We start from the raw sequence: 13,226 nt of genomic DNA, 5'->3' as shown, positions 1-13,226 counted from the left end.
TGTGGATGGGCATGTTTGTAGATTTCATTTTTTTTCTCAAGTCACAACTGCTGTTCGCAAGGCTGTGTTATGCATTGTGGACGGGGCTGTTACCTGCTTTCAAAGGCTGTTTAGCAGTATCTAGTAAACATTTTAACATGCCAACTCCGTGACCCGGTGAAGCCACCTGATCTCTCTAGCGTAAATACTCAGACCAGTGTGCAGGAATGTATGTCCAAGGGTGTTCATTGCAGCAACATGAGAGTGAAAGACAGGAGACGGGTGAAAGCTTCACTCATTATGTTCACACTGTGGAAACTGTTCAGCTGTTCAAAGACTGACATGGCTGTATGCAGTGACATGTGAAATGTGATAGGGTGTTAAGTGAAAAAATAAGTTGCAGAACAGTATGAAGAGTAATATCCGATTTTTGGTTAGAAGACAGTATATCTCCCTATACGTGTATATATATAGATATTTTAAATATGCACAAAAAGTCCAGAAGACCACACACCAAGCTGTTAACAATGATTATCTCTGGAAGGCGGAATTGGAGATGTAAAACAAGGGGCAGGGAGACTTCTACTTTTTTACTTGATACACTCCTATATTCTTTTAATATTTTTACAAAGAGTATGTATTGCCTCCTGGACTAGTGACTGCTGAAGGCTCATGTGTTGCTGTCATTCAATGAACATTTGTTGAAAGTCTGAATGCCTTTGGCCACCTGTCTCTTCCTGTTCCTGTACCTCTCACTGTCAGCTTCCTGACCTTGCTTGTCACCTGTCTGAGTTTATCCAGGCAGGCACTCCCAAGTGCCCCCAGGGCTGCGACTATGCGTGACTCCAAGCTGCTGCACGTGGTGTGCCCCAGGGCTGGGACCACTGCACAGTTTCACTAGCCCCTCTGCAGCTGTTGGGGGCAGCCTCCACCAGAGGACATCTGGCTGCCTGGTGGCCCCGCTCCTGGGGCCCGTTCCTGGGCATCGGTGCCTGCCCTGGATGCTCTCCTGTCAGTGCAGGACTTCTGCCCAGCTGCCTCACAAGGCCTGTGTTCCCCAGGCATCCCCTCTGCCATCTGGCTGTGTTCTTGGCTCTGGCCTACTCTGTTGTGCTTGTGTCTGTGGCTGGGAACAGCTGATGCTAGGACAACAAATCAGGACAATTGCCCCCAGCCCCTGCTTTGGGCCCACAAGGTGCTACCAGGACCAGCTACAGGGTGACTCATGTAGCAGCTGGGGCTGGAAAAGGATCCTAGATCTGGCTGGGAAAATGCCCCTAAGCATCTTTCCATTCTTTTTTTTTTTTTAAAGATGACCGGTAAAGGGATCTTAACCCTTGATTTGGTGTTGTCAGCATCACGCTCTCCTAAGTGAGCTAACTGGCCATCCCTATATAGGGATCCGAACCCTTGGCCTTGGTGTTATCAGCACCACACTCTCCCGAGTGAGCCACGGGCCGGCCCTAGCATCCTTCCATTCAATCAGTCTTCGGCCAGGCTCCTTTGAAATGCTGGTGGTACCTCAAAAGTTGGACTCAGATTTCTCTCTGCCAAAATCGAATCATGGCTTTCCCCCAATTTACCAAAAAAACCCTTCAAATTAATGGCCACTCTCTTCTTGATTTTTTATTTTTCTCCAACAAACTTTTGGAATCTCTGACGCCTGTGACCACTTGTTGGCAAAGAAATGCCAGCAGACAGACAAATGAACAAGGAGCTGGCAAGTCTTAATGGGAAAACTTGGAAGCAGCCACCTGCTTATTTTGACAGTATAGTTTTCCTCCTGTGACCACATGCTCATGGCTGCAATTTCATATTTGGTTTTATAATGCAGTGTCAGTTTAATTTAACAGTTCTCTGCTAATTAAACTTAAAATAATGAAATCTGATGCCAGCTCTCCCTTCTTTGGGGGCCCTGCCACAAACACAACTCCCACTTGCTTTGGCTCCTAAAAATTTTGGAGAGTCTTGGTCTGGTTCAAGTTCCATTTGACAGAAGAGCAACGTGGAGGGGGGGAGGTTCAAACAGCGCCCCCAGTTGGCATAGACCATCCTCTCCCCTCCCAGCACCCATCCTCTCCCCTCCCAGCACCCATCTCCAGGCAGTGTCTCCTCCACCCTGCCCCAGGCACCCCTTCCTTGTGACAACTCTTGTTCTGGCTGCTTCCACCCACTTCTACTTGTATCCATGGCTGCTCCCAAGATTGGTGCCCGTTATTATATTTTTAATAAATAAGTTTTATGGTTATTATAAACAAGTGTGTGTTGATTGTCAAAATAAAAAAAAGGAAATTTAGCTTGTGTGGAAGCTCATAAGAGACAGTTCTCTGGGGACATATTCACAATAACAGGACCAAATCAGCCCTATTTGCTTGGGACTATCCTAGTTCAAAATAGAAAGTCCTGCATCCTAGAAAACCTCGCTGTCCCAGGCAAACCAGAATGGTTGGTCGCCCACCAGAATAGCTGGGGGACCTTTCAGGGGTACTCATTTCCAATAATTAAGGTCACGGGAGTCTCAAACTACCAGATTTTGGGCTTTGCAGATAAATAGGACTTTATAACATGGGATGGTGGGGTCAGGGCCTACACACGAATATGCAAAAATAAAATACCCACTAATCCTAAGGAACCCGCTCTTGATGCCTGAGGAGTAGCCTTGGTTTTCAGCCTCTTTAGACAAGGCCACCCTCTGTGTTCATTTCCACTCAACTTGACCCACACAGAGATTTCGGAGGCCCGTGGAGGGCCCTGCCCAAGTCTGCAGCCTCCTCCAGGGGCCTCCTGCCTAGCTCTCAGGAGAAAGGAGAGGGTTCTCAGCCCCCAGGTGGGCACGGTCCTTGTGGGGTCGGGTAGGCCCCCAAGGGAAGGGCCCATGGGGCTCAGGGCTTGTCTGGTTCTTACCGAATGGATCCAGCTGATGTAGTTGGAGACCCGTGTGAAGACGGAGGGCTTGCGGTAGTAGTTACAGCCGAGGGAGGACCCGAAGCTGACTATACCGTGCACTTGCCACTGGCCGTGAGCCGCCTGGCAGTTCAGTGGCCCGCCAGAGTCCCCCTGGGGAAGGCCAGGGTTCTGTCAGGAGGGACCAGGGGGTTTGGGGGGACAGTGAGGGCAGGGGGAGGGGCTGCCTGTTAGAGCTCTTGTTCTCCAAGCATTGATAGTATTCTTATTCTTGCATTGTTCTGTTTTTTGTTTGCATTTATATTGTTCTACCACGGGTCGCTCTGTCCTCTGAGGCCTACCCTTGTGGTCACAGCTCACATGGTACCACAATACCAACAAAAGCTAACATTTACTCTTTCTACCCAGAAGTGAGCTGAACCCTTTATATGCCTTGTCTCATTTAATCCTCACAGAAACCTAGGAGGTAGTATCGTTAGTGTCCCCAGTTCACTGAACGGGAGGAACGAGTATTCAGAGGTTGCGACTGGCCCGAGGTTGTAACAGGCAGTTAGTGGAGGAACTGAGACCACATCCCAGAGTTAAACTGCCATGCTCTTCACCATCACCGGCTATTCCCTCCCCTGACCAGGGAGCTTCCCGGGAGGTCTCTGTGGGCAGAGTGTCAGGGCACAGCAGTGTGATTGACAGGTGTGTGGCAAGCTCCTTCCCGCTCTGTCCTCACTCTGTCCCCACTCTGCTGCAGAGTCTACCGTATACAAATTCCTTTGGGTTCAGATCCCATCTCCAGGAAATTTGAAGGGACACATTGGGCTAGTAATGGGATTAATTCAATGCATAAGCTAGACGTCACTTTAGAAAGGTCCTAAGCTACAGAATACTTCCCCCCGGCTCCCTTCCTGCATAGAAGAATATGAGGGATGACAGTAATGAGAGACCTCAATGAGACCCGAGAAAGGATGTGACAGCGATTGGGGGTGTACAATACAAGGAGACTCTTGAAATATCTTTTCTGGAGACTACAAGGACAGAGGTTGGGTTCTGATATATCCAGAGCTGTTTCCAGGTGCTTCTGCCAGGAGGTGGGAGGATATACCCCAGGACCTCTAGAGTTTCTCCCCATCCCCAGCTATATAGTTCATTGTGTATGTGTCGGGGGGAGGGGGCACCTGATTTTCTGTACTCACGTTGCAGCTGGAGATCACGCCATCACCCCCAGCACAGACCATATTGGTCTTTACAGAGCTGCCCCACCAGTCAGGGCTGGAGCACTTGGTATAGCTCACTACCAGCAACCGGCCCTGCTGCAGGATGTCAGGGAGAATCCCGTTGGCTTAAAGAGACCAGAGGAAAGGCATTTCAGGAATAAAGGGACTCCTGAGAAAAAAGGAAGTCGTGGGCACCTACTGGGTTTTCCTTCCAAGCCCCTTTCTTTCTGGCCCCTAATACTTTCTTCCATCCTTACGGTTGCAATGGGAGCAGCCATGTTTGTCTACACTGTGTCCTCACAGTTGATCGGTTAGTGTTCTGTCCACTGGTGATTGGTTCAGGGGCAAACATGTGACTCGGGCTAAGCCAATGAGCTCCTTCCCCTGGGAATTTGGATGAGGACTAAGAGATCCCAGCCAGAGAGGAGGTAAACCTGGGAACTGTTGGCAGCAGCAGCCATTTTCTTCTTTGTAGAGAAGGATGAAGGAGACCAGCCAGGAAAAGAAAACCTGAGAGTTTCCTGAGTCTCTTACTGGCTTCCGGCCCCTGATTCTAGACTGTTCCTGAAGCCTAACTGTGTCTCTGCTCTTGGGTTGAGACTCTTCAACACTTATAGCAGATTTAGCTTTTTGCTGAGCTAGCTCCGTGGGTTTCTGTCACTTGTCTTAAATATGATTGTAAGTCTGCTGGCATTTGGAGCCCCCTAGTTGGGGAAAATATTCTGGAGTGGTGAAGACAGAGCTTTCCTAAGGGTCCCCAATGACACTGCCATCATCTCCTCTGTTACTAGTACCACTCTTGCTAATGGCAAGGGTTAATATTATTATAATTCTTCACTTGTTCTTTATTAGGCTTTTCGAAAGATGCTAATCCTAGGCTGGCTGGTTAGCTCAGTTGGTTAGACCACAGTGTTATAACACCAAGGTCAAAGGGTTCGGTATCCCTATACCAGCCAGCCACCAAAAAAACCACTACCACCACCACAACAAAATGCCAATCCTCACAGTAAATATTTATTCCTGTTTGACAGATGGAACATTGAAGCCAAGAGAATTTAAGCAGCTTGCTCAAGACCACTGTAATATGTAATTAACTCTTGGATATCATTTTGCAATATAGAAAGCATTTTCACATATATCATCTCTTTTACCAACAGTATTTCCATTTTATAGAGGAGGAAACTGAGGTTCCAAAGTGGCTTGCCCCAGGTCACATAGTGACCGACAGAGCTGGGATGGAAAGGCAAGCGTGTGGACCCTTCCCTGGCTCTGGCCATCTCAGATGACATACATTCTGTCCCAGCATTTGCTGGATAAACAGACAAGAAGTTGTACCTGCATCTTGATAATCATGACATGCCTCCTTCACCACTCCTCATTTCTGCTGGGTTTTCACATGTTTTTTTTTTTTTGCAGATAAGCAGGTCCAGAGGGCAATAGTAATTTATCTGAGTGTATGTGTGTTGATATACTTCTTGAAAAATGTCACTTACAGGTTTATGTCATTATGGAAAATACAACCACTCATCTTCATGAACCTTCCTAGAATCTTCCAGACTTCTGGTGGTTTTATAAGGGGAGGGTAGGTGCTCTGTTCCTCTTGATGGCCAGCTGTCATTGGATTTCTGACCTTTGGGGTTTATGTTAAAAGGAGACTCACACTCAGCCAGGTTCTGAATAGCAAGACCAAGTGGAACATGGGACAGGTTTTGATATGGGGAACAGAGGGTTTGATGAGAGCTCCAGGAACCTTTGGGGAGCTCCAGAAGCCTGAGGTCACAGGGTTAGTGCTATTCTGAACTCTGGCCTTGGGCCATAAAGAAGATGTCATGTGATCTCTATAACTCTCATTCTGTCATAGCGACAGTGACAACTAACATACTGGTCTAAGTACTTCCATGGATTATCTCCTTCAATCCTCTCAACAACCCTGTGATGTAGGTGCTGTTATTTCCCCATTTCACAGATGAGGAAACTGTGGTCTGGAGAGACTAAGTAATGTGTCCAAGGTCACACAGCTGTTAAGTGGGAGAGCTGGGATTTGAACCCAGGCAGACTTATCAGTGAATGCTATCCTGCCTCTCCAAGGCAGCTACACACCTTGGGATCATGTGTGGGGTGAGAGGCCCTGGCTGGACAGGGTGACATTGCCTCCCTTCCCTCCCAGCCCTGGGGCTCCCAGCTCCCACTTACTCTGCAGCCTTCCCCAGCCTGTGACATAGCAGGGGTAGTTGTTGGCTAGAATGGTGTCAGCATGTGGGAGGCAGGCCAGCTGGATCTTGTCGGTCAGGGAGACAGAGACAGCCAGTTTGAGCAGGGCGATGTCATTCCTGAATCAGTAAAGAGGCAGACCATAGAGTATTGACGTTTCCCTCCCTGTGGGGCTTTGGAGAGCTCTGAGACCTTTGTTATCTTTCTGTGTCTATTACCCCCATGCTATCCCAGCAAGCAGAGCATCAGAGCATCTTTGAAAATGCACAAGGCCTTGTTGGGAGGTGGGAAGGAAGGCGAGGCCTTGTCCTGTTCTACTGACTGTTGTAGGGTCTGCAGCGCCACCCCGTGTCCCCAGGGCTTAGCAAGGAGTAGATCAGTGGGAGCTGGGATGGACGGGGGCCCTGCAGGCTTAACTGGCAGGAGACTCAGGTTGCTCTGATAGTCTTTGGTCTCCCTCCCCTAGGTTGTACCCCTACCCCAGGCATCTTTGGGGCTGGCTCTGCCTCTAAGAGGTCAGGGCTCCATCTCTCTCCCTACAGAAGGAGCAAAGGAGGGGGTGAGATTGAGCCCACTGCCTCTGTGACACCCTCCTGTCTATTTCCCTGCCAACTCTGCCCCCAAGTGCACCCAGACAGAAGGTACCCTTTGGAGAGCTGGGAGGAGTTCCAGTGCTTGTGCACCACGAGCTTGGAGACCTTGATGGCCAGCGAGCCGGATTCCTCAGCGGAGAGGTTGTGGCGGCCCAGCACCACGCGGTACGTCCTGGAGGAGCTGGGAAGAAGGGGCCAAGTAGAGAGGGTCAGCTCCCAGCTGCCATTTCTTCTCTCTGGCCTTCCACCAGCAGGGACACCCTATTGCTTTGTCTCAGAGGCCTGGCTTTGGATAACACTGGGGAAGGGCCCAAGGAAGTGACTGCTGTGCGGGACACTACTGGGGCTTGGGAATTTTATTCCCCCAGGGGCAATCGGTTAGTTATAATATAACAAACTCTATAACATAATAGTTATAACTATATAATAATTATAACTATACTATATTATGAACTATAATACAAAATAAAAATTATAATAACATAAACTTTATATTATTATGGAAGGAATGAGATGGATACAGAGAAAACGGGAGTCATGTGCCCTCAAGGGCATTTTCTAGTTTCATCCCCCACCTCTCATATGCAGATGGGGAAACTGAGTCCCAGAGAGGGATAAGTAGTGCAGAGTCCCATGGCCAGTGAGAAACCAGAATTAGAAGCCAGGATTTCTGACCCCTAAGCCTCTATTATTTTCCCCACCACCTCATAGAGCTTATAAATTAGGTGGAGAAGGGACCATCCCTGGCATATGTCACACTGACCCAACTGAAATGCAGCTGAATGCCAGCTAGTGTGAGGCAAGCAGAGGCCAGAGGGAAGGAAGAGGGTGAGTGAGCAGCATTGCAGTCTTTTCTTTCTCTTGTGGACCTTTATGATTTGGATACATTTTACTGAGCATTTATTAAGTGCTCGGCCCTTTGACATACCGTCTCATTTAATCCACATTAAATTCTGTTATCCCCTTTTTTGCAGGTGATGTTTTGAAGCCTGGAGAAGTCATTTAAGTTACTCAGAGGAACCCAATTCCAGATCCAGAGGCCACAGCTATTACCCACAAGAGAGCAGGAACTGGGCCTTCCCCCACCATCCTCCCTCAGTGCTTGGCACAGGGCACTCAATTGAGCAACAGACTGAACCATAGGTCAGCTAAGGCGTGTGTCTCAGCCAGGCAAGTGGTTATTTGCAAGCCTCCTTTACATAGCATGGTGCAGGCTGTTTGGGCTCCAACTCGTGGAGAGGAGCTCTGGTAGGGTAAGCAGGTTGGGTGACCAGGGAAAGGCAGTTACCTGATGCAGTGGGCAGCTGTCAGGACCCAGTTTTTGGCCACCAGGGACCCTCCGCAGGTGTGGCGCCACTGGCCATTGGAACTATACTGCAGGGAGGCCTGGGAAAAAGCACAGACACCCATGCTGTTGAAAGAGCGGGCCTCTCTGTTCTTCAGCGTCAGAGAGCAGGGCTGGGACTAGGGTAGGGTGAGCAAGGCACTTACCTTTGGTGCAAAACTTAAGGAGGTGTCAAAAAACTCAGTAATCAAGATAAAAACCATTTTAATGCAATTTATAAAAAAAATCAGAATTAACACACAAAAAAATGATAAACAAAAATATCAAAAGCTTAAACAGATTATTAAAAAAATAACTTTGAATATCTTTCTGCAGCTTGATTTGTTGGAATTTCCTCTTTCTTGGGTCTTCAAAAAGTTCATGGAAAGATTTGTATTATCTTTTAATTCTGTTTTTTTTTTTCCCCCATGAACTTTTTGAGTTACCTTTGTATTTCCTTAGGACATAGTCCTCAAATTCAATATGTCTAAAACCAAACTCTTGATTTCCCCCCAAAATCTGCTTTTCCTCAGGCTTCCCCATCTTAGTGAATGGCAATCCCACTTTCCTGCTGCTCAGGCCAAAAACTTTGGCATCGTACTTGACTCCTCTCTTTCTCTCATATTCCTCATTCAAATCCACAAGCAGATCCCGTCAGCTTGGCTTTCAGAACATGTGGAGAGAATGCCACCCCTTCGTACCACCTCAGCTGCTCATCCAACCACCTCCACCTCTCACCTGGATTAATACTATAGTCTCGTGTTCTCTCTGCTCCCACCTTAACCCACCCCTCACCCCATACTTTCTCAATATAGCAGCCCAAAGGATCCTTGTAAAATGTAAGTCTGATTATGTCTCTTCTCTGCTCAGACCCTTCAATGACTCCCCCCCTCACACGGTGTAAAACCCAACACTGTACAATGGCCTCCTAGGATTCCCCATTGCTCCAGCCACATAGAGCTCCATGCAGTTCTGCAAATACACTAAGCCCACTTCTGCCTCAGGGCCTTTGCACTTGCCATTCCTTCTGCCTGAAATATTCTTCCTCCAGGTATCAGCGTAACTCTCTCCTTCACTTCCTTCAGGTTTCTGCTCCAGGTTACTTCCTCTACGAGGCCTTCTATGACCACAAAAGTGTGCACACACACATACATGCACATTCATATCCACACATGTGCATGTGTACACACACGTGCACACACATCTTTCTCTCTTCTCTTATCCTGCTTTACTCTTCTTCATGGTATCTAACATCACCTGACGTGATATGAAGTTAGCTGTTCAATTGTTTATTGTCTCACTCTCTCACTTTAATATAAGCTCTGTGAATTTTTTCCCCACTGCTGTGTTCCAGGTGTCTAGAACTGTGCCTGGCACATTGTGGGTCCTTAATAAATGCTTATTGATTGAACATGTGAATGAATAAGTGAGTGAATGAATGAATGAGTGAATGAAAGTCACATCACCAGGACCAGGGTCTGGTCTCTCCAGTGGATCTTGTCACCTGTTGCTCTCGTTTCTCTCTGAAGACTAAATCTACTCATAGGAGATGAGATGCATAAGTGTATGTGTGTGTGGACCTCCCCTGCAGCTCAACATGGTCTGGTTTTTTTCAGATAAAAAATTGTTTCTATTAGGTTTGATAGTTTAATGAGAGGAGAGGGAGTAGAACTTTAAGGAGGTAGCATCTGGCACTGTTTTTCATTCTAACAAAGTGGTTCCATGCACTTCCTCTTTCTTCACTCCTCATCCCCTGTCTTTTAAGTCCCTGCCATGGCTAAGCAGAGAGGAGGGAGGTGACATCAGAATGTGGACTGCTCTAACCGTAACTCACATGGTTCCCGTAAGTGTGGGGAATGATTATCTTTATGTCAGCAGATGCCTCCTTTTCTCTGAACATCCTCATTTCTAATCAGCCTCTTGGCATTCTTGTTTGCTTGGCATTAAGGTGCCTGAGATGAATTGGCTTTAAAAAAGATACCTACAATTAGACAAAATGAAAAAAGACTCATAAAGGATGGCCGCCAATCTAAACACAGGCTGCAACCATCCTACAGATGTGAAAACTTTGTCTGCATAATATATATTATTTGTGGGCAGCAAAGTGTAAATTCTTTTGTGGGCCAAAAGAGCATAATATATGTTACTTTGTGGGCCAAAAGAGCAAGGACTAAACCAAATTTGAACCTTTGCTTTCCCCCAGGCTAACTGGGTGGCTTTGGGTCATTATGTAAGCTTTCTGAGTCCCAGTTACCCTATTTGGAAAATGGGGATCACAACACCCACTGTGCAGGGCTCTCGGGATGGTTAATAATCCACAATAGCTAACACTTTAATAATCTGAGCACTTAGCATGCACCAGACACGGTTCTGAGCTCAGAATGTGAGTCAGCTGACTGTAATCACAGCACCCCCATGAAGCACGATTATCATTCCCATATTACACTTAAGTAAACCAAGGCAGCTCATAAACATCTGTACAATGTGGTCTGTGCCAGAAAGGCTGTTAAATATTTTTAATATTACCTATGGAGAAAGGCCAGTTGAGTTGCTCCAGGTCGTACAAATTACTCCTGATGGAGCAGGGATTCACGCTCTGGCCGTCTGGCTCCAGAACCTGTTTTTGGAAACTTATACACTTTCTGGAAAACTTTAAATACTACTTTAGTTCTAAAGTGCCTAGTGTGTGGTGAGTTGGTTTTAGGGGTAGTGACCTAGGGCCACAATCTTGGGGTGGGTGTGGGTTAGAAGAGTCCTCTGAGGCAGTGTCATGCCAAGTCCTATTAATCCTGACTCTGTTTAAAATGTCAATGTTTCGTTCATCGTGGATATTTTTGCATTGTTTGATTTTTAAAAAATATTACAGCTGGCCAGTTAGATCAGTTGGTTAGAATGTGGTGCTCACAACACCAAGGTCCAGGGTTTGATCCCTGTACTGGCCAGCCAAAAAACAGAAAACAAAAAGTTGCATTAAAATATACATTTTGGTTCCTGAGTTTTGTGGTACCCCTTAAATTTTGCTCCCAAGGTGAGTACCTTACTTGCCTCCCTTGATTTCCCACCTGGCTAGTCCTGCCCACCCAACCAAATAAAAAATCTCTCAGGGAAACAGAAGCAGTAAGTGTAGAGACTCTTCCAAGACTAACATTAATGTAGGCAGGGATACATTTGTATAAGCAGTGTCAATACATCTGGACAAGCAGTGTCAATGGGTTCCCAAAGCAAAGATACATTTGTACAAGAGGATGAAAAAGTATTTTTATAAGCAGTGTTGATTGGTTCTCAGCACAAAAAGTGTCCCCTATGCAATGGGGTCCTATAACAGGGGGACTATGGCCCCTCTTCCAGCTTCCCAGAGAAAAAATACAGTGGGACTGTGAGAAAAGTAAAAGGACAGGCAACAGTACATAAAGCCAAGTATGTAAATTGTGAAATATCAGGCGCCATTCTCAGGCAGATGAACAGAGGCTTGCCATTCCCTCTGTAAACATAGTGACTGCTGCATGGGACACCCTGAACACTCACGGCTAGCAGGCTGCTAGGTTAGGTAGGTGTTCCTACCGCCTAGGTTGGAAACTCACCCCGATTCAGCCGGGTTTGCTCCCAAACCTGTTTATGTCTGTTGTGCTTGCAATTATGTAGTCTGATAAAAGGTAATCAATGAAAGATGAATTCAAAAAGAGAGTTGTTTTTTATATGCAAATTAAGTTAAAAGCTTGGAAGCGACTGATAACTGTGATACTTAAAACATTGCTATTGAATTAAGTGTCTGTGAGCAAGTGGAGAGATTGGGGTGAGGGAGTCACAAAATCTGAATGGGCTCATTACTCAGATTGCTGCACGAGTGTTATAATGCTTGACCCTGGTGTTATAACACCGTGCTCTAACCAGCTGAGCCAACCAGCCAGCCTCTACTATATTTACTTATGTTAATGTAAACTTCACATATTTCCTTTGAGAGTCATACCGCTAACACAGCCTAGTATTTTAGTCTTAATATCACTACGACTATGTCAAGGTAAGGAAACATTTATTGGTAACATTGATTTGCCTGTAGTTAAGTGTTAATCTGCATAAACAGCACTGATTGGTTCCTTAAAGCAAGGAACATTTGCATAGGTGGTGATGAAAGGTAAGCAAGCGTCTGATTGGTTAACAGAGTAAGAATATATTTGTGAATTTGAGTGTTGTATGGGTAGTGGGGTGGGGCAGCTCCTTACTGAAGGTGGAAAAGGTACTTCTCTCCCACCCCCAAGATTGGCCAAGGCTACAAGACTGTATTTTGCTGGTGAAGTTGCCCATGCTGCCCTCTGGGTCCCCACCAATCCTCATCTTTACCAGCACAATAGATCCCATGGTGGAAGGGCAAAGGAGTGATGTCAGGTGAATGGGGTAGGGAGGGAGGAAGTACAGTGCAGGTGACTCACCTGCCAGGGCCAGCTGTTGGGACTCACATCGTTACCTCCAACCACCCTGGACAGCTGTGGCGGGTGAGTGGGGCGCCCACAGCTGAGAGCTGTGAAAACACAAAGTGTCATGGGTCCAGGAAGCAGTGATCTGAGCAATGTAAACTATACTAGCTGCATCTACAACCCCCAAATAGAAGATCCTTGTTCTGGAAGGATCCCAAGAGGTCATAGAGTCCTGCCCTTTGCTGTACTTCTTTGGAACTCCACTCCAGCTTTCTTACAACTAACTATAGAACTGAGTGCTGTGGGGGAGGGGAAGGCAGAAGGTCCCATTCCCAGCCCCACCGGGAGATGGGAAAGCAGTGCCTCTGGGTGACAGGGCTTACCTCCAGCCACCAGTGCAGACAGCAGTAGGGTCCTGATCATGGTGTGTCTGTGGGAGGTCTATAAGTGTGGCTCTAACTAGGGCCCTGGTTTTATGAGTAGACTTATCAGCAAGAGATACACTAGGAGCATGCAAGATGGGGATTTTCTCAAAGCTCAGTGGGAAAAAGGACTTGTGTCCAAATATTTTTTTCCATTTTCTCCTACCCATGAC

The 13,226-nt window shown here is 46.9% G+C and overlaps 1 protein-coding gene across 1 annotated transcript; it reads right to left on the bottom strand.

Annotated features, from left to right (window-relative positions):
- Nucleotides 1–2,687: 2,687 nt before the first annotated feature.
- On the bottom strand, nt 2,688–13,054 carry LOC134384069 (chymotrypsin-like elastase family member 2A). The gene is made up of 8 exons (XM_063105709.1): nt 13,015–13,054; nt 12,647–12,735; nt 8,184–8,281; nt 6,948–7,076; nt 6,285–6,421; nt 4,071–4,216; nt 2,884–3,036; nt 2,688–2,771 (listed from the first exon to the last, which is right to left on the bottom strand). Exons 1-8 carry the CDS (start codon nt 13,052–13,054, stop codon nt 2,688–2,690), a joined length of 876 nt encoding a protein of 291 aa, XP_062961779.1.
- Between the last annotated feature and the right edge of the window lie 172 nt (nt 13,055–13,226).

This window comes from Cynocephalus volans, chromosome 8 (genome assembly GCF_027409185.1).
Source record: "Cynocephalus volans isolate mCynVol1 chromosome 8, mCynVol1.pri, whole genome shotgun sequence".
Classification (NCBI taxonomy): Eukaryota; Metazoa; Chordata; class Mammalia; order Dermoptera; family Cynocephalidae; genus Cynocephalus; species Cynocephalus volans.
The sequence above is the reverse complement of the archived record's forward strand: the minus strand, read 5'-3'. Positions and strand labels throughout refer to the sequence as shown.